Here is a 20,512-nt window from a genome sequence, read left to right on the forward strand (position 1 = left end):
ATTGGCTCTCTTGTTGTAAAGTGATAGTTGTATGGGCATTGTGTAAATAATTACGTTTTGAAATTCAGTTTTGTAAAAAAAAAAATTTAAAAAGTGCTAGGAACATTTTTGTTAGCCATCATAATATGTGTTAGTGTTGTAAATATGTGTAAATATTCCAGCAGCTAGAATACATTCTTATTATCTGGTAGATATTTTAGTAATCACAATAATGTAAGGGGGTAAAAAGTGTATTGTACCATGCAGTGCGGCTAAAATAACAACTATCACTGGACGATTTATGTGCTTGTATAAGTTTTTAGCGCAATTTCCATTCTGGAGAATTGCGTTTATTAATTCGTCATTTCTGGGAATGGGTGGATGAATGTATGGATGTGTGTCCGGGCTTTAAGTCGTATCTCCTCCTCAACGAAGCAATATCGATGACTAGTTACAAAGGCAATTATGTTAAGCAAGTTACGAGGATGAGCATAGGCCATAAAAATTCCGGGTTTCTTTCATGTATTTCCCGGAAAAGCCAAAAAAACTCGAAGAAATGCAGTTTTTGGCCCATATCTCGGCAACCAGACCACTTAGCGACTTGAAACATGTACCAATCGATTTCTACCATAATTTAGAACAATATTGCCGAAGAAAGTTTTCAAAAATATCCTCTCGTTCGGTCACAAATTTTAAAATTACATAAACACCTACAAACCGATCGTTCTTCTAGCTTGAACGCAACCCAGCATTATACGTCAGAGCTATTTTTAGAGAACATAAGGAAATTGCGCATAAATGTCACTAGACTTTTTTAATTAACTTGTTTTTTAATAAATCTCTTAGCTACTAGAAACTTACTACAAAAAGCAAGTTCAAGAAATACACACTAGTGTCAATGCCAATAGGAAAACTGCTATAGCAACTTATTTAACTACAATATTCTCATGTGATAAAAAATAAAGATATGTTTTATTAAGTTACTCATAATACTTTCCAAATTTACCTAAACAGATAAATAATGGTACTTATTGTGTTAGGTCCAAAATAAGGGTTAGGATTATAATGCAATTAAATAATGTGATCATTGATTTCAATACCAAGCATCCAACACAAGCTTTGGAGGTTTATCTCTTTCTTATGAGTTTCATATATACATAAATACATTTTTATGTGTTTTTAGTAGTATGTGAAAATTACCAATATGTGTTGAAATACATATATTATTGATATGTTTAATAAATCTTTAGTTTGTACTGCCAAAAAAAAATCAGAATGAATAATAATAGCATAAGTAAACCATCTTAAATGAATGAAAGTAGGCTACAAGTAAGAAAGAAATATTACTATTGTAAATCTGTATCAGTCCTCACAGGCCTCTGATGAAAACTGTAATACTAAAGCGAACACACACAACTGACGCTGTAAATTACATGTCTGAGGCAAAAAAAAAGGAAGAAAAATCAGGATGAATAATATTCAGTTTGCCAGCTTTGAGTAATACAGGATTCTTTTTAAATTAATTTTAAAATAACAGGTTTACTATTTTCAATTTTTTTTTACCTTAAGCAGTTAGTTATCAATGCAGACTGAATTATTATAGAGCAACATTTTTATAAAGCTATAGTGTTTCATATAAAAATATATTAATTAAAATAATGTTATTACCAATCAAGTTCTCCATATATCGCTGAACATACTTATCACATTACCTAAAAGAGAAAGAGAGAGAGAGAGAGAGAGAGAGAGAGAGAGAGAGAGAGAGAGAGAGAGAAAAGTGCGCTCATGGGCTTTTATATATCATGATTGGCCTCCCATATAAAACACAAATGGCTGAAGTGGGTCTAACTACACAAGATAAGGCCAAAAGTGTGAATTAAGATCGACATGTGGGTGGTTGACGGTCTATATGCAGCAGCAATAACGCCAACAGTAGACGTACATGCATCAACAGTGATTGGCAGTCTGACTGACGACAAATGCGCTGTCTTGCGCTGAGCTAGAAGCCGATAAGTACGCCAAAAAGTATAGCCGTCATTAAAAATGTGATATTTAAGCTATACACCAAGATTCGTAGTTTTAGTTAGGTGGGTTGTTTGATTGTTTTTACTTTTTTTTACATTTGTGTTTGTGGAACTTGTTTTAAATTGTATTTAGTTAATATCGCAAAAAGGCGGCAGTATCCTAAAACTGGTCGAAAGGGGAACGGTCGCTCCCCCTGCCCCCTCCCCTCCTTGCATACACTACAGGGTAAAGTTTTTAGTTTGAAGCTACTTTCTCAACGAATAGAATGGTAACAATTAGTAACAGCTAAGGTTATGGATACTTTAAAAACGATTAGGTGACAAAAAAAGACTGCTACACTGATAAATTTTGTAATGTTATTTTTAAATATAAATTGTTACAACGCACTTATTTAATCAATGAAAATGATGGTGCCTACGTTTTGACAAGGGAATTAACCTCAATGTCTTTTTAGTTATTCGTGTTACCTCCCTTAATATTTCAGTCCTTCGTTATAGAGGGTGCAACCATAGGCAATAGGACAACGGTATGTTTTTACTTCTCAAGAAGTATACATTTGCTAAGCCTCCCCTTACACAACCATTATGTTTCTAAGCATTCCCATACAAAATAATAATATGAATCCCTTACACGATAATAATGTTGCTAATCATTCCCCAATACGATAACAATTTTTCTAGTATTTTCATACACAATTATAATGCTAGTAAGCATTCAGATAACACAATCATAATGTTTCTAAACATTCCCTTACAAAATAGTAATGTTGCTAAGCATTCCCTTTCATAATCAAAACACAATCAAAACATCTCTAAACATTTCCCTACACAATTATAGGTTGCTAAGCATTGCCCTTCTAAAATAATATTGTTGCTAATCACTAATGTACACAATCATATCGTTGCTAAGCATTCCCCAACGCAATCATTCTAACATTCTCTTACACAATCATACCGTCTCTGGGCATTCCATTACACAATCATAATGTTTCTAAACATGCCCCTACACACCCATAACGTCATTGAAAATTCCCGCACACAATCATGACGTCTCTAAGCGTTCCCCTACACAATCAATGATTTAAGACGTGTCCGGTCCATCCCTATTTGTGGGTTTTAATGTCTCGTGATTTGCTTCAAGGAGGGTGCAGCTGAATTATTAACATTAAGATTAACAACTTAATTAGAATTTATAAGTCGGCATAAAATCTTACACACAGGTAGCACAGTTTTTAATTCAACCAATGTAGTTTATATCTATCAGCTTTATCTCAAAGTTAAAAAAAAATTGAAAGATAAAAATATTTTTAAAACATAAGACAGTTTAACTAAACTGTGTTAAAATTTCTTTTAGATCATTGATCAGGAATTAGTGAACTTTACAAAACAGGTTTGGTATCAGTCATTATATGATCTTGTAAATAAAAAAAATTAAGAGTTAGCAAACTGAGATTATTTTATATGTGCGTCGAGAGTACAATTTGTTTAAATTTATTTTATAATTGCGGTGAATGATAAAAAGGTTTACTGTATTTTCTATAGAATTCAATCATGAAATTATTTATGGCGTTGTGCTTCTTGGTTGTGCCTGCTTGTATAGTTGGTCAAACCACAACATGTAAGTAAAACCGTATCTTTTTATTTGGCATTATCAGTCTACGTCGCTTTATAATAGCAGTTATTTTTTTTTATAAATAAAATGTATATTTACTCAAAGGAAAGCGTGTATATGTATGTTTGAGCAAAGATCCAAGATGACACCGAAGACATGTTGTTCTCCCTGCTTACAGTTTTTAACACTTATAACAAGTATCACTAAATGAAGTATTGAAAATGAACTACTGGACATGAAAAGAAAATATATAAATTAAAAAAAATCATTATGAATATATTATTTCAAATATATGTGTATTATACATTAATAAATGTATCTTTGGTACTTTTGATATTAATTAGCATGTAGAGTCAATTTCCCCTTTCGAACCTGACGGTTAATTTGGCAAGTGAAGTAGAGTTAACCTGTTTCTGTGACCTCGGCGTATGACCTCGGTAGTGTGGTCAGCACTATGCCCAGCCCCCTTTACTTTCCCTAACGTGAGTTAGGTACCCAAAAGAGCTGGGTGGACTCATGAACGGTCTAATGACTTGAACCCTGATTTGAACTCGAGACTCACGGGTTAGCAGTCTAATTCTCTACTTCTAGACCAATCCGTCCTAATGATAATTTAGAACTAGTGCTATATTTTGAGCTTAAATCAAGTTCTCAATGTTTTATCAGTTTTGGGCTGACTTTTTATTGCCATTATATTAATTTTAATTCTGTTCTGTTCGTATCCCTAGATACCGATATCGTTGCCGGGCTGACGGCCAAAGGCCACTACACGACATTCCTAGACCTACTCAACACGACTGGTTTCATATCAAGGATCAACTCATGTAAGACGGCGTTAAATACATAACATTTTACATTCAGCTTTCAAAACATTCCGACGCTTTGAACTTAATAATACACTATACATAGCGTCTTATTGCAACATAACGGTAACAATTTAAAGTTTTTATTACATGCAAGTTTTTAAAAAATTCTCATGTAAATATTAATATTGTAGGCGTACGTATACACTAATATCAAATGACATAATCGTATACATCGCAGTATTTATCTACGTGGGATACTCACCTATTTTCATCTATTTCAGTATCTCACAATTTTAATCACAATTCACGTTTTCCATCTTCATGACGATTTATAACTATTTTATCATCTCGACTTTCATCTATTTCAGCCTTTAACCTCACCTTCTTCTTCTTCTTCGTTCTTAATTATTAGTGTTGAAGGGGATCGAGATTTATCTGCCAGTGGGTTTGAACTTGAGACTTTGTTAGAATTTATCAACCATGAGCTTTTTGCCGACTCGACCACGCCTCCAACACAATTAAGCGTTACGTGTCAACTGGTTATGCGCCATTGAGGCCATTGACTCCGATTTCAGCCTGCTTTTCTTTTTGGATTTGCTTCCATAGCCTTTGCCCAACCAAGAACAAGCTACAAGGCAGCAGTTGTTTGATTTTTGGAGTTGTCTCTCCTAGAAGAGTGGCTGTCCCCAGCGAACGAGCCTCATCTGCCCGAGGGTTCGAACTCGAGACTTTTCGGTTTAGCAACCATGAGCTTTACCTCACCATCTTCATATATTTTAGCATTTCAACTCACAATCTTCATCTAGTTCAGCATCTCCCATCACCATCATCGATTTCAGCATTTTACCTAACCATCGTCATCTATTTCAGCATTTCACCCCTCATCTTCATCTATTTCAGCATCTTACCTCACCATCTTCATTTAATACAGCATTTCACCTCATCATCCTTATCTATTTCAGCATCTTACCTCACCATCTTCATCTATTTCAGCATCACACTTTTACAATCTTTACTTCATAATTTCACCTCACCATCTCCATCTATTTCAGCATTTCATCTCACCATCTTCATCTATTCCAGCATCACACTTTACTGTTTTCGCACCCACCGACGACGCCTTTGCCAAGCTCCCCTCTGACGCACTCGACCAAATCAAGAACGACCCTGCACGTCTGAATGAGGTGGTGGGGTACCACGTGACGTTCAATACCTTCTACGTGCATGGCACCCAGCAAGACGTGGTTTTAAAATCCTCCAACAACCTGCCCATAAGGATAAACACCTACAGTATACTGCATGTAACTATCGTCACTGTTTGGAAATTAATATTTACCTGCTTTGTTGGTGGTTGCTTGGTTAAGAATAGTTTAATATTTTTATATTATTTCTACTATGGTTAGAACACGCTGTAGTGATGCCTTTAAGACAGGCAAACGGTCTCGAATTATGGCCTTAAGACAGGCAGATAGTCTGCAGTTAAGGCCTTTACACAGGAAAAAAGACAAGAGTAATGCCCTTTAGACTGGCAGCTAGGCTTGAATAATGCACTTAAGACGTGCGACTAACAGGAGTAATGCCCTTAACACAAGCAGACTGCCAGGTGTATTGTACTTAATAAAAGCAAAAAAACTTAGAGTAGTGCCATTAAGACTTACAGATTGGCTCCAGTTAAGACCTTAAGACACGCAGTCTGGCTGGAGTAATGCCCTTAAGATAGGCAGACCGAATCGTTATATTTAACCTAAAAAATACAATTTGGCCAAATGGGATAGTATGAAACACAGGCTTAACATTAAATAGCCATGCGCATTATTTATTAGGCAACTAATAATTTGTCTGATATCAATAAACAATATTAAACTTCGTAGTATATTATTGTATACACACCATAAAGCATCATGAAGGGTGTAGTGCTAGTATTAATATTGTACTTTGACAGACAGTGACAGCAGATGGAGTGAGAATCATAGAGCCCAACATCACCTTTACGCGAGGTTATGTGCACGGGCTGGAGGCTGTACTCACCCCACCGAGGAAAACAGTCATGCAGTACATCCTGAACAGGACCGACATCAGCACGTTCACGTCCTGGGTAGTCGACAGCAACCTGATCAACTTCATCACAGGTCAGATCAGTGTTCGCTTGATAGAAAACATATGAAAATGTAAGAGTGTTCGCTCGTTGGAAGAAATATGGAGATGTAAGAGTGTTCGCTTGTTGGAAGACATATGAAAATGTAAGAGTGTTCGCTCGTTGGAAGAAATATGGAGATGTAAGAGTGTTCGCTTGTTGGTAGACATATGAAAATGTTAGAGTGTTCGCTTATTGGAAGACAACTGAAAACGTAAGTGTGTTCGCTTGTTGGAAGAAATCTTAAATAGCAACCTTTACCGAGAAAACGAAATTCAAGTATACTTCACACACTGGGAAGTCGAACGCAATACAATATAATATGTAGCACATACGTAACTAACATAGGTTTATAAAAAATAAGCTCAGTGATGTCTGGTCCCGTGATAGAGCAAAGGGCTGTTAACCTGATAATTCCAGAGTTCGATTCTTCTGGTAGATGAGACAAGTTACCTATAAACGAAAACCCATTCGTAGATAAAACTCCGACCTCAAACTAAATTATCATTTCTGGGTTCCAAAAACTGAGCATTTCTTTGAACTATTTCGGTAAAGCTAAGAAATCAATCCAGACGCACCGATATCACATGATCTCTTCATGTAATGCCGTGTTGCGCGCCATGTTTATTTCTCATCTATGGACGCATGCATTGCCAACGTATAAGAGCTTTGTTGATCAAATGAAAATATATTTAAACTCCTCAACTAAATAACCATTCATTTCTCTTTTTGTTTATTAAACTTACACTTAGATGTATCAAACCCTGATAAAAGAAGATATTTTACATCTAAAAGCATCAGTTGCAACTGTCACTGCTACGTTTACTCCATTAATGTTGTATATTTCTATGGTTCAGATGATGATGATGTGACTGTCTTTATACCAAACAACGCCGCCTTCCAAAAACTCAGCGCCGAGACACACACCTACCTCAACAGCCATCCCTCCGTTATTCAAGGTAAGACTTTTTGGAATGCACGGAGCTTTACTTTGATTATCTATTGTCTTAACCTGTTGTCTTGATGACAAATATTGAGTAAGATAAGTAGTCAGTGTATACACAATACACAAAGTTTTATTACTAAGTTTTGCCTTAACTAATATAATACAAATTGACAAAAATATGGGCAGTATCTACAAACTTCGCCAAAAACAAACCTGTTCCCCTCCCCCCTTCCCTTCACCCCCCCCCCCCCCCCAAAAAAAAAGTAACACTTAAAAAGTTACACATGTCAAAGTTTAAGATAGGTAAATATGATATTACTGCTAACATGTGCCTATTATTTTATGTTGTGCATCCTGCTTAAACAAAATGTAATAGCATGAAGTATTGTTTTGACAGAAATTTTGAGGTACCATATCGTAAGCACGATGACCGTATTCAGCGCAGGCATGAAGGATTCCCTGACCTTGACTTCAGCCGACGCCCACCATGACGAACTGATGGTTCTCGGAGAGATTCACGTGCGTGACGTTTCTACTCAACCCACTTATTGTTACCTACGTACATATATATATATATATATATATATATATATATATATATATATATATATATATATATATATATATATATATATATGCGCATATATTCAGTATTGTGTTATATTTGTTGCCAGATTTATATTGATAATTAATACAGCCAAATTAATTCTAAAATTCAAACAATACCTTCCCCAGAGGGCGGCCTTCAAGTGAACCACGCCAAGATTGTAGAGAAAGATATCTCCACACTTGATGGTGTCATACATATCATCGATAGTGTCTTGATCCCATACCGAACGCTGGTCAGTATTGCTGATCAGGGCATTGTTGTTGGTTGATTACAAAGGTTCAGTGATCAATTTGTAAGATCGATGAATGTATTCACATTTAGAATTTTGTTACCTTTAAATATAAAATAAAGCTGGATTTATTGAGATCGCACGTGTTGATGTATTTGATTTAATAATGTAGTAATAGAAAGCTGTTTTTGTAAGGTTCGGCTGCAGTGGTTACAAGATGCGTGATGTTTTACATAAGTGTCTTATAATGGTGTTGAAATATTGACATAAGACTTGTGACATTTTTATATGATTTGGGACGTTAGCACTTGTGACATTTTTATCTGTGGTGGGACGTTAGCACTTGTGACATTTTTATATGTGGTGTGACGTTAGCACCTGTGACATTTTTATATGAGATGGGATGTTGATTTTAGACTTATGACATATATCAGCCTTTTTTTTACTCCTGACTTCTGTCATAGATAAGGGATAGAGGCTATGAAGAAGACAACAATGAAACTTGATAACACACAGTTGTTTAATAAAAAAAAAAAATAAGACTGAAACCCTACGACTTTGTTAATGTAAAAACTTTTGACGTTGAAAACAGAAAACGTATTTTAGCGTGGCTAAAAAACATGGTCTCAACAGAAAACTTGAGACTTAGTTTATATAGTGTATCAGCAACGTTCACAGTAAATCTTAGTACAACGACCATCTATTTGAAGCGCTAAACACTCCTAGAATAGTGTATAGTGTAAAATTAAAAAAAAAATTCTTTCTTTTAAAAAATACGGCTAATTAAAATTTTAATTGTGTTATATTTTTATGTTAAAGCAATGATATAGGTAAATTATTTTCAATGTTGAACTTTTGTGATTATTTTTTTTCATTTAATTTTTATATTTTAGTGAGCAAAAGTTAGCCCGACATTGAAATGAAATCCTTATCACAAAACTGTTAACCCACATTTACTACAGGAATTTTTTTCCGATTTAATCTTATTTTCCAACAGTAGGTGATTTTCACTTGATCTTTCTATGAAAAACAAACAGATTTAAAAAAAAATATAGATAAATAGATGAAAAAAAAACTAGCACATTTAGATATGCTGAAGTGTTTTTTTTTCATCTGAAATCTTGCATAGTCAGATTAAAAAAAAAGTTTCTAGAATATATTTTCCGAGTTTTATCTTTTAGCTGCTTTATAGCTAAATTGTAGGCCTATAACTTAATACTGGAATATAAATTTACATTTTAAAATTGATTTGGGTCTATTATATATGTATTTACTTTTTTTTATTATTAAATAGCAGTATTAAGACATTAAATTAAGAAAGTATTACTGGGTGCTTGTATGTTCAGTCGATCACTTTACCTTAAGAAAGATTTTTCAAACAAATGTTGTGTAGGTCTTATCACTATGTCCAAAACATCGGTTTGTCAGGCCCACTTTCTCAGCCCTCAACCCACAACCCACCTCACTCCTAAAACCTCTACAAGTAAGTAAATATCGTTGAATAAATTGAAAACAATATGTATTTTGATATTTTATGAAACACTAGTCTCAACAGAAATCGAAGTGTAGAAAAGAAGACATGTAAAAAAAAAACTTTATTACTTTGTAATGTAAATAAAAACATAAAAATGAGTCTACGTTAAAGAACATTCATATTATTGACATTTTTATAACTATTTCAAGTGACTTTTAAAGCACATCTCTAGTTTATCGCAAACATTGAAATAAACTAATGACGATACTTAGAACAATTTAGAATAAGGTATGCTTCCTTTATACAAGAATGATTGTGTAAGAGTTTGGTCTTTCAATTTAAGAATGCATATAACTCATAAATGTAACATTTATAATATCTTAAAGTAAGAAAATATGATTTAAGCACTAACATTCGATAACTCATTGTATAGTCTATCTATTTCTGTCTGCATTTGATGACACTGTAAACAGATAAATTCGTAGTTTTTTTTTTGTAACCCAGTCAGCTCTTAAAGAAACCAGTGCGGCAAATTATTAAGTTCTAAAGTCTAGAGAAATGGAAGCGAAGACGGAATCTTTCTAGCGACATAAAACTCCTTCTTCCCGGTTTTAGATAGTGGTTCTGACGTTAGAACACACCGCCCTATACCATAGATTAGTCGACGATTGGAAAATAAAAAAGTTAAAAACAAAAACACCTGACTTCACAGAACACAGCGACCTATCCAATAGATAAGACAACGATTGGAAAATAAAAAAAAGTAATAAAAAAAAAAAAAAAAACAACATCTGATTGGACGAATACAGATAAGTCTGTAGATTAATTTTCAGCGACATTTAAAAAAAAATCTACTGCATTGTTTTCACACGTGAGTCACAATATTTTCTGTTCAAAACGTTTTTTACCATTAGGAGGTAAGGTTATTATTTTTTGGTTTCTGTTTTTTACCTGTTAATTTATGAAGTAAAGTATTATTTCAGGTATTGAATTAAAATAACATTTATCTTAGAGTAAGTAAACTGTCATTTATCTTAGAGTAAGTAAACTGTCAATTTTCTTAGAGTAAGTGAACTGTCATTTATCTTAGAGTAAGTAAACTGTCATTTACCTTAGAGTAAGTAAACCGTCATTTATCTTAGAGTAAGTGAACTGTCATTTATCTTAGTGTAAGTAAACTGTCATTTGTCTTAGAGTAAGTAAACTGTCATTTATCTTAGAGCAAATAAACTGTCATTTATCTTATCTTATCTTATTTATCTTAGAGTAAGTAAACTGTCATTCATCTTAGAGTAAGTAAACTGTCATTTATCTTAGAGTAAGTAAACTGTCATTTATCTTAGAGTAAGTAAACTGTCATTTATCTTAGAATAAGTAAACTGTCATTTATCTTAGAGTAAGTAAACTGTCATTATATCTTAGAGTAAGTAAACTGTCATTTATCTTAGAGTAAGTAAACTGTCATTTATCTTAATGTAAGTAAACTGTCATTTATCTTAGAGTAAGTAAACCGTCATTTATCTTAGAGTAAGTAAACTGTCAATTATCTTAGAGTAAGTAAATTGTCATTTATCTTAGAGTAAGTAAACTGTCATTTATCTTAGAGTAAATAAAATGTCATTTATCTTAAAGTAAGTAAACTGTCATTTATCTTAGAGTAAGTAAACTGTCATTTATCTTAGAGTAAGTAAACCGTCATTTATCTTATAGTAAGTAAACTGTCATTATATCTTAGAGTAAGTAAACTGTCATTTATCTTAGAGTAAGTAAACCGTCATTTATCTTAGAGTAAGTAAACTGTCATTTATCTTAGAGTAAGTAAACCATCATTTATCTTAGAGTAAGTAAACTGTCATTTATCTTAGAGTAAGTAAACTGTCATTTATCTTAGAGTAAGTAAACTGTCATTTATCTTAGAATAAGTAAACTGTCATATATCTTAGAGTAAGTAATGTGTCATTTATCTTAGAGTAAGTAAACTGTTATTTATCTTAGAGTAAGTAAACTGTCATTTATCTTAGAGTAAGTAAAATGCCATTATATCTTAGAGTAAGTAAACTGTCATTTATCTTAGAGTAAGTAAACTGTCATTTATCTTAGAGTAAGTAAAATGTCATTATATCTTAGAGTAAGTAAAATGTCATTTATCTTAGAGTAAGTAAACTCTCATTTATCTTAGAGTAAGTAAACCGTCGTTTATCTTAGAGTAAGTAAACTGTCATTTATCTTAGAGTAAGTAAACTGTCATTTATCTTAGAGTAAGTAAACTGTCATTTATCTTAGAGAAAGTAAACTGTCATTATATCTTAGAGTAAGTAAACTGTCATTTATCTTAGAGTAAGTAAACCGTCATTTATCTTAGAGTACGTAAACTGTCATTTATCTTAGAGTAAATAAAATGTCATTTATCTTACAGTAAGTAAACTGTCATTTATCTTAGAGTAAGTAAACCGTCATTTATCTTAGAGTAAGTAAACTGTCATTTATCTTAGAGTAAGTAAACTGTCATTTATCTTAGAGTAAGTAAACTGTCATTTATGTTAGAGTAAAAAAAAGTCATTTATCTTAGAGTAAGTAAACTGTCATTTATCTTAGAGTAAGTAAACTCTCATTTATCTTAGAGTAAGTAAACCGTCGTTTATCTTAGAGTAAGTAAACTGTCATTTATCTTAGAGTAAGTAAACTGTCATTTATCTTAGAGTAAGTAAACTGTCATTTATCTTAGAGAAAGTAAACTGTCATTATATCTTAGAGTAAGTAAACTGTCATTTATCTTAGAGTAAGTAAACCGTCATTTATCTTAGAGCAAGTAAACTGTCATTTATCTTAGAGTAAATAAAATGTCATTTATCTTACAGTAAGTAAACTGTCATTTATCTTAGAGTAAGTAAACCGTCATTTATCTTAGAGTAAGTAAACTGTCATTTATCTTAGAGTAAGTAAACTGTCATTTATCTTAGAGTAAGTAAACTGTCATTTATCTTAGAGTAAAAAAAAGTCATTTATCTTAGAGTAAGTAAACTGTCATTTATCTTAGAGTAAGTAAACTGTCATTTATCTTAGAGTAAGTAAACCGTCATTTATCTTAGAGTAAGTAAACTGTCATTTATCTTAGAGTAAGTAAACTGTCAATTATCTTAGAGTAAGTAAACTGTCATTTATCTTAGAGTAAGTAAACTGTACATGTTTTTTGTGTTCAGTAACCAAGAGAAATATGAACATGTTGAAAACTTTAGCTGTTGTTGTTGTGGTGACTGCCTGCTGTCTAGCACAAAATACGACAACTCCTGCGCCATGTAAGTTTTGTTTATTTTAGCTTAACTTTCCTTGAAAAACGTACATTATACTTTCCTTAAACATTCAGGATCATGAATATTTAGACTCGTATTTCTGTAATATTAAGTCAGTTTAAATATGTTGCCTGAATTATTTGTTTATCACTTGTATACATTTAACTTAAACAAAAAAAAGTAAAGTTTCCCCTTTAGACCAAGCAATCCATTCTTATGATGAAGTAGAGATCATAATTTCTAGACCTTGGTAAAGGTCTATGCCCAGCCGCCTGTACTCGTGAGTTAGGTACCCATCAGAGCTGGGTGGACTCAGGAAAGTTTCACCCGGAATCAAACTCGAGACTTTCATGTTAGCAGTCTAGCGCTCTACCGCTAGGCTACGCTTTACCCGAAATGTCTACGTGTTATAGTTACTAAATAATTTTAAAAATGAAATTGTCTTTGAGACGCGTTTATATACATACATATATATATATATATATATATATATATATATATATATATATATATATATATATATATATATATATATATATATATATATATATATATATATATATATATATATATATATATATATATATATATACATATATATATATATATACACACATATATATATATACATATATACGTTACTAAAATTGAAATTATGTATACAAATGTGTAGCTAGGGCAACATATATTGAATAAATCGAATCGTTTATTCCTCTGTTTAGTGCCACAGCTTGTTGATGCCCTGACAGCCAATGGACAGTTCACCATCTTCTTGGACCTTCTAGCACAGACCAACCTTCTGCAGCAAATCAATCAAAGTAATAAAGCCTTTATAGACCTCAGCACCACACAAATCTATACAAGCAACAAATTCACACAAAGACAATAATTTTTAAACCACACACAAACATAAGTTGTAATACTGTACAGTGTCACTCATTTCTAATCTAAACAGTAACACTAATTTCTAAACTTAACATTGACATTAAGTTCAAAATGATTTCAGTAGGTCGCCGTGGTCGGGTTGGTTAAGCACATGGTTGCTGAACCGGAAAGTCCCGAGTTCGAAATCCCCGGGGTAGATGAGTCTCGATAGTAACTCATCTTAGAGAGACAGCTCCAAAATCATGGATGCTAATCCAAAACGAATCGTTTGCTAATGGAACATTACTAGTGTACACGAAGTGCATAACTGTGTTGGAGGGAATCCCATCCAACATTCGAATTTATAATGAAGAAGGAGAGTTCTGACTAATTACAAGACTGGCTCGTAATTAATAAAACCATACACTAGTTCTAATGGAACATTAACCGTTTATCATTTTTTTTTCAAAATCACAGAAATGAAAAAAAAAACACAATGTGCGAAGTTTCCATTCCAAATTTTTTTCACTATTTTATAATCTGTTTTATTTCTTCTTGTTGAGTAATTATATCGCACGTGCGTCCGGTATTCAGGTATTCACTTCGCCGTGTTCGCCCCCACGGACACCGCCTTCAACAGACTCCCCGCCGGCAGTGTTGACGCTCTGAAGGCCGACAAGGCTCAGCTCGAGTCCATCCTTGGCTACCATGTTGTCCTCAGCACCAGCTACCACGTCCAGGGGTCCCAGCAGGACCAGACCATCAAGTCCTCCAACAACCTGCCCATCAGGATCAACACCTACAGCATCCTGCACGTGAGTCGAATTAAGCTCGGGGTTATTGAACGCAACCTGACGCGATATTCATGCAGTAGTAAAGTTCCTTTTCAAACCTGACGGTACATGGCGCGAGTGAAGTAGAATTTACTTTTTTCTGTGACCTTGGCATATGAAGAGATATTGCGGTCAGAACATTTACTTACCCTAACGTGACTTTAGGCACCCATCAGAGCTGGGTGGACTGAGGGACGGTCTACTGACTTGAACCCGGATTCGAACTCGAGACTGTCGGGGTAGCAGTCCAGCTCTGTATCACTAGGCCACTTTGTATATTCTTGCAATAGATCGGAATATTTGAGCATGAACAGGTAATATTAAAAACAAGTGAACAATGTGTCTCTAGCTTTACACCGATAGACTTTAAGTCTTTCGGTGAGGCTATACTGAATGTATTGTGTTTGCATTGGTCGTTTCTTACGTTGGTCAGTAAGGCCATACTGAAAGTCCTTATGCTAATTGTCTCTGAGTTAACATTAATCGGCCTTAAGAATTTTGGGGCGTCTATGTATACACAAAGATTCCACTGTAAGAGTTTTGAAACCATCAAGCTTAGTTTACTCTGAATTTGACCTACGGTCTCTGAGAAATAGACCATTATAATGATATTAGATGTGTATATATATATATATATATATATATATATATATATATATATATATATATATATATATATATATATATATATATATATACATATATATATATATATGTATATGTATATATATATTTAATTTATCTGTTATGATATATCTTGTTACTAAGATATTTCAACAAACATACAGACATACACGTACCATGTAAATTATAAATATATGTGTGTTTATGTATAAAATAAGCATGTGCGTGTCTTTATGTATTTATTTAATATGTATGCTCGATGAACATTTATCATTCTAGCCTGTACATGTTTCCTACCTTTTATAAACACGTGGTTTTGTATCTTTAACATCTAGGCGAACACAGTCGAGGGAGTAAACATCACGATAAGAAATATTCATGTCTACCACGGGTACGCCCATGGCATCGACGGCATCATGACGCCGCCCCTGGGAAATGTGGTGGACATCGGCGCTAACAGATCCGACTTCTCTATATTTGAGTCGCTGGTTACAAAAGCTAACCTGGCCAGTTTCTTTACAAGTGAGTTATGGATGTGGCGTTACACTGGGGTGCGAGGGGGCGGCAAGCATTTAACATTTGATCAAGAATAAAAAACAAAAGCGGTTATAAGCTATGCTTTTATATGTTTAAACGTTTATTTGTCATTGTAAATCTGAAATGAATTTATCTTTAACGTTTAACATTAGTTATTCATTCTTTATGTCCACTTAGAATACTGCCAATCAATTTTAGACGTGTCAAAAATGTTTGGCATATTTAAAAAAAAGTTAGTTGTCGAGAGTTATAAATGCATGTATTATTACGAAATCCAAAATCATTAGCAACGTTAAAGCATTGTTGAACATTATACTAAGATTTATACTTTTTAGAAATTGTTTAAAAACCGCGACATTTGACCAATATTGTTAATCACATCTCTAATATTATTTTTTACCATTGATTGTAAGTCAAACATAACTTAACAGAACATATATCAATAGTTACTGAACGACTTTACTGATATATTTATTGCTTACATAAGACTAAAAAGTTACATACATGTATATGTCTGTTGTTCCGTAGATGACCATTCAACGACATTCTTCGTCCCCAACAACGACGCCTTCGCCAAGCTCAGCAACCAAACATTGGACTACCTCAACACCCACGTCTCTGCTTTAACAGGTCAGATATTGTACACTGTTTCATGTGTAATGGACAGTTGTGTTTGATTCACGTGTAGTGGACAGTTGTGTTTGATTCACTCCATAGGTCAGACACTTCACACTGTTTCACGTGTAGTGGACAGTTGTGTTTGATTCACTTGTAGTGGACAGTTGTGTTTGATTCACTCCATAGGTCAGACACTTCACACTGTTTCATGTGTAGTGGACAGTTGTGTTTGATTCACGTGTAGTGGACAGTTGTGTTTGATTCACTCCATAGGTCAGACACTTCACACTGTTTCACGTGTAGTGGACAGTTGTGTTTGATTCACTTGTAGTGGACAGTTGTGTTTGATTCACTCCATAGGTCAGACACTTCACACTGTTTCACGTGTAGAGGACAGTTGTGTTTGATTCACTTGACATGTCAGATAGTTCACACTGTTTCATGTGTAGTGGACAGTAGTGTTTGATTCACTCGACAAGTCAGATAGTTCACACTGTTTCACGTGTAGTGGACAGTTGTGTTTGATTCACGTGTAGTGGACAGTTGTGTTTGATTCACGTGTAGTGGACAGTTGTGTTTGATTCTCTCCATAGGTCAGACACTTCACACTGTCTCACGTGAAGTGGACAGTTGTGTTTGATTCACTTGACATGTCAGACACTTCACACTGTTTCACGTGTAGTGGACAGTTGTGTTTGATTCACTCGACAGGTCAGACACTTTACACTGTTTTATGTGTAGTGGACAGTTGTGTTTGATTCTGTCCATAGGTCAGACACTTCACACTGTCTCACGTGAAGTGGACAGTTGTGTTTGATTCACTCCATAGGTCAGACACTTCACACTGTCTCACGTGAAGTGGACAGTTGTGTTTGATTCACTTGACATGTCAGACACTTCACACTGTTTCACGTGTAGTGGACAGTTGTGTTTGATTCACTCGACATGTCAGATAGTTCACACTGTTTCACGTGTAGTGGACAGTTGTGTTTGATTCACTTGACGTGTCAGACACTTACACTGTTTCACGTGTAGTGGACAGTTGTGTTTGATTCACTTGACATGTCAGACACTTCACACTGTTTCATGTGTAGTGGACAGTTGTGTTTTATTCACTCAACAAGTCAAACACTTCACACTGTTTTACGTGTAGTGGACAGTTGTGTTTGATTCACTTGACATGTCAGACACTTCACACTGTTTCATGTGTAGTGGACAGTTGTGTTTTATTCACTCAACAAGTCAGACACTTCACACTGTTTTACGTGTAGTGGACAGTTGTGTTTGATTCACTCGTTCATATTGTATGTTGTAATACGGCCATAGCATCATTGTAATATATAAATACCTGTATAACTGTGAGTAGTATTTACAGTATGTTGTACCCAAATGAAGTTTTATAACAGGTTATGGTTTTGTAAAATATTCTTCTTTTTTGTTCTTATTTTAATATTGGAAGACATTTCTTCCAACACAGTAAAGTTTTACGTATGAGTATGGTATGTTGATGCCTACTTCAGCCGGATTTTTGCTACTGGATTTGCTTTCATTCTCCCCTAAACTAATTATGTTTTTAAATTATATTTGACTGAAATTAATTATGATTCAAACAATTGCATGAAAGTTGTGAAATATTATATTGGGAAAAAAATCAACATTTATATTGAATAAATTGTTATTTTAAGCAACACCTATGAACGACGATTGTATGTAGTTTTGCTTATCACATCACACTTGGACAAGCTGATTTCCATTGTTTAATGATTTATTTAAAAGTGTAATTGTGAGTATCGCATAACATGAAGACAAAGGCTGATTTTGATTGTTGAATAATGACTTGTTTGAAACATTCCAGAGGTTCTCAAGTACCACATGGTCAAAGAGTACTCACTCTACAGTGTCGGCATGAAGCACACGCTGACCGTTGATTCTGCTGACCAGCATCATGACACACTCATGATTCTAGAGGATGGTAGTGAGTAATTTGTTCCCTTATAGTGCTGAAACTATTGCGAGCAATACACAGCTTTCCACGTTATTCTGTACGTGTATGTTTTGTTAGTTACAAAGAGACGGCATTAAAACATGACTGTAATGAAAATTCTTTTAAACAATTGATAAAATCTAAATCAAAGCTAAGTCAAAAACTCAAAAGATACTAGAATGTATCGTTTTTATAATCATTATTATAATTATTATAATCATTATTTATTGAGGTTTATCGTTTAATCGTGTATAAAAAGAATAATCAATCTGTTTTGTTAGTTGCTTTATCTTACAATCAGTTTTTATTGGTAAAGAATTAAGTATTAAGTTCCTCTTCCAACCTGACGGTCTATGGTGAAAGTGAAATAAAGTTCATATGTTTCTGCGACCTCCTAACACTGTATTAACTAGTGTCCACATTACAATAATTTAAACACTCGATGGTGTAAATGTTTAATTACTATAATTGCATAGCTGGTAATACAATACTGTAACAATACTATCTTACCAAAAGCTCATTATTGTTCAACATCAATTCCCCAAACATCTTACCCCCGGAAAGGATCTCAAGTAAATAACATATGTGCATATTAGTTCAATTTTGTGGTGATAAGTACATTATGTTTCGTGTTTGCTCTATTTTCCAGGTGGAAACATTTTTGTCAACCATGCGAAGATAATCGAGAAGGACATCAGTTCAATTAACGGGGTCATTCATGTTGTGGATACCGTACTTGTTCCAATACGTGTGCAGGTTCAGATCGAAGACCAAGGCATCATCGTGGGCTAACTGCTGCAATATCAATGCTGCTAATATATTGATTTTATATTTCTGTGTTTTAATTTATATAAATCATACTTGACACACTACACACGTGTTATTATTCTGTTTTATTTTGTCTTTATTCCAATCATGACGACAACCACGATTTTTTTGTAGAATAATTATTTGAAGCAATGAAATACGGGATAGCTAGGGAGGATTGGTATCCTGATACGAAGCTATACACGTTTATTTAATGAACAAGCAAGTTATTTAAAACAATGGGAGATTATTCTCACTTTTGTTTTCAACTCAGTTCGGAGGTTTAGATTATTGTAGCAGTTTTAATGTGCACCCTGTTGAGCGTTATGCAGTGTCCGTAAGTAATAAGAATACCAGAAATGAGCGATGGAAAGTAGGAGACTGGACTAGCGTCGTAGAGCCTGCATTTTCTTGCCGCCTTGTAGTCGACAGGTCGTTCCAACATCGGATTTACCCCCCCCCCCCCCCCTCCCCGTTTCCCGCACACATAACAACAACAACGATAACAACAGCAGCCGATATGCACGTAGGAGGAAGAACCTAGTGTAAGCAAAAGACCAAGAGCGATTTAAAAAACCCTGTACAGTAAATGCTAAGGTCTTCATCAAGTCGGGGTTTGCTGTTTTAAGATTATTGTATGCAAAAATTACCCCCCCCCCTTCCCTTCCCCCCCCCCCCCCCCCCCCGCACACACACATCAATCCCCCGTTAATTGCAATAATCGTCTTTCAAACTTTTGATTCCCCCATCATCTATCAATTTTTAAAGGTATATATTTAATAAAAAAAAAGAGACAAAAATACCAGTAAATGTTAGCTAGCTAAGTAGCTTTTCCAAAAAAAATAAAAACACCAACATATTTACAACCACAAGTTAATATTGAAATTGAAATTGGAGCTAATTTCGGACAATAGTAGATACGCTGATCAATTTTCTTAATTTCATCGTCACAGCAGCGTACTCTTTTGTTTATATTTTTATTTCATGGTCGTTAGGTCTGGTGCTATGCCAGGGAGTTGTGAGTTTAAAAAAAGGTTCAAGCGTGATATTTGTGATAATGACTCTTTGTTGTTTCCTGAAAATACTAATAATTGTCTAAATCTCCATCTTCTTCTTCTTCGTTCTTAATTTTTAGTGTTGG

The 20,512-nt window shown here is 34.1% G+C and overlaps 2 protein-coding genes across 2 annotated transcripts; both read left to right on the forward strand.

Annotated features, from left to right (window-relative positions):
• The first annotated feature begins 3,343 nt into the window (after nt 1–3,343).
• LOC131941142 (periostin-like) lies at nt 3,344–8,475 on the forward strand. The gene is made up of 8 exons (XM_059300150.1): nt 3,344–3,393; nt 3,546–3,621; nt 4,344–4,439; nt 5,505–5,722; nt 6,364–6,550; nt 7,413–7,514; nt 7,899–8,060; nt 8,237–8,475. The coding sequence occupies exons 2-8, from the start codon at nt 3,555–3,557 to the stop codon at nt 8,377–8,379; spliced, it is 975 nt and encodes a 324-aa protein (XP_059156133.1). The 5' UTR covers nt 3,344–3,393; nt 3,546–3,554; the 3' UTR covers nt 8,380–8,475.
• A 2,198-nt stretch (nt 8,476–10,673) lies between these two features.
• On the forward strand, nt 10,674–19,436 carry LOC131941159 (transforming growth factor-beta-induced protein ig-h3-like). The gene is made up of 8 exons (XM_059300169.1): nt 10,674–10,731; nt 13,015–13,110; nt 13,827–13,922; nt 14,563–14,783; nt 15,761–15,947; nt 16,491–16,592; nt 18,436–18,555; nt 19,214–19,436. Exons 2-8 carry the CDS (start codon nt 13,029–13,031, stop codon nt 19,354–19,356), a joined length of 951 nt encoding a protein of 316 aa, XP_059156152.1. The 5' UTR covers nt 10,674–10,731; nt 13,015–13,028; the 3' UTR covers nt 19,357–19,436.
• Nucleotides 19,437–20,512: the final 1,076 nt, after the last annotated feature.

The sequence above is a fragment of the Physella acuta genome, unplaced genomic scaffold, assembly GCF_028476545.2.
Source record: "Physella acuta isolate Inbredline_101_S28 unplaced genomic scaffold, ASM2847654v3 ptg000350l, whole genome shotgun sequence".
Classification (NCBI taxonomy): domain Eukaryota; kingdom Metazoa; phylum Mollusca; class Gastropoda; family Physidae; genus Physella; species Physella acuta.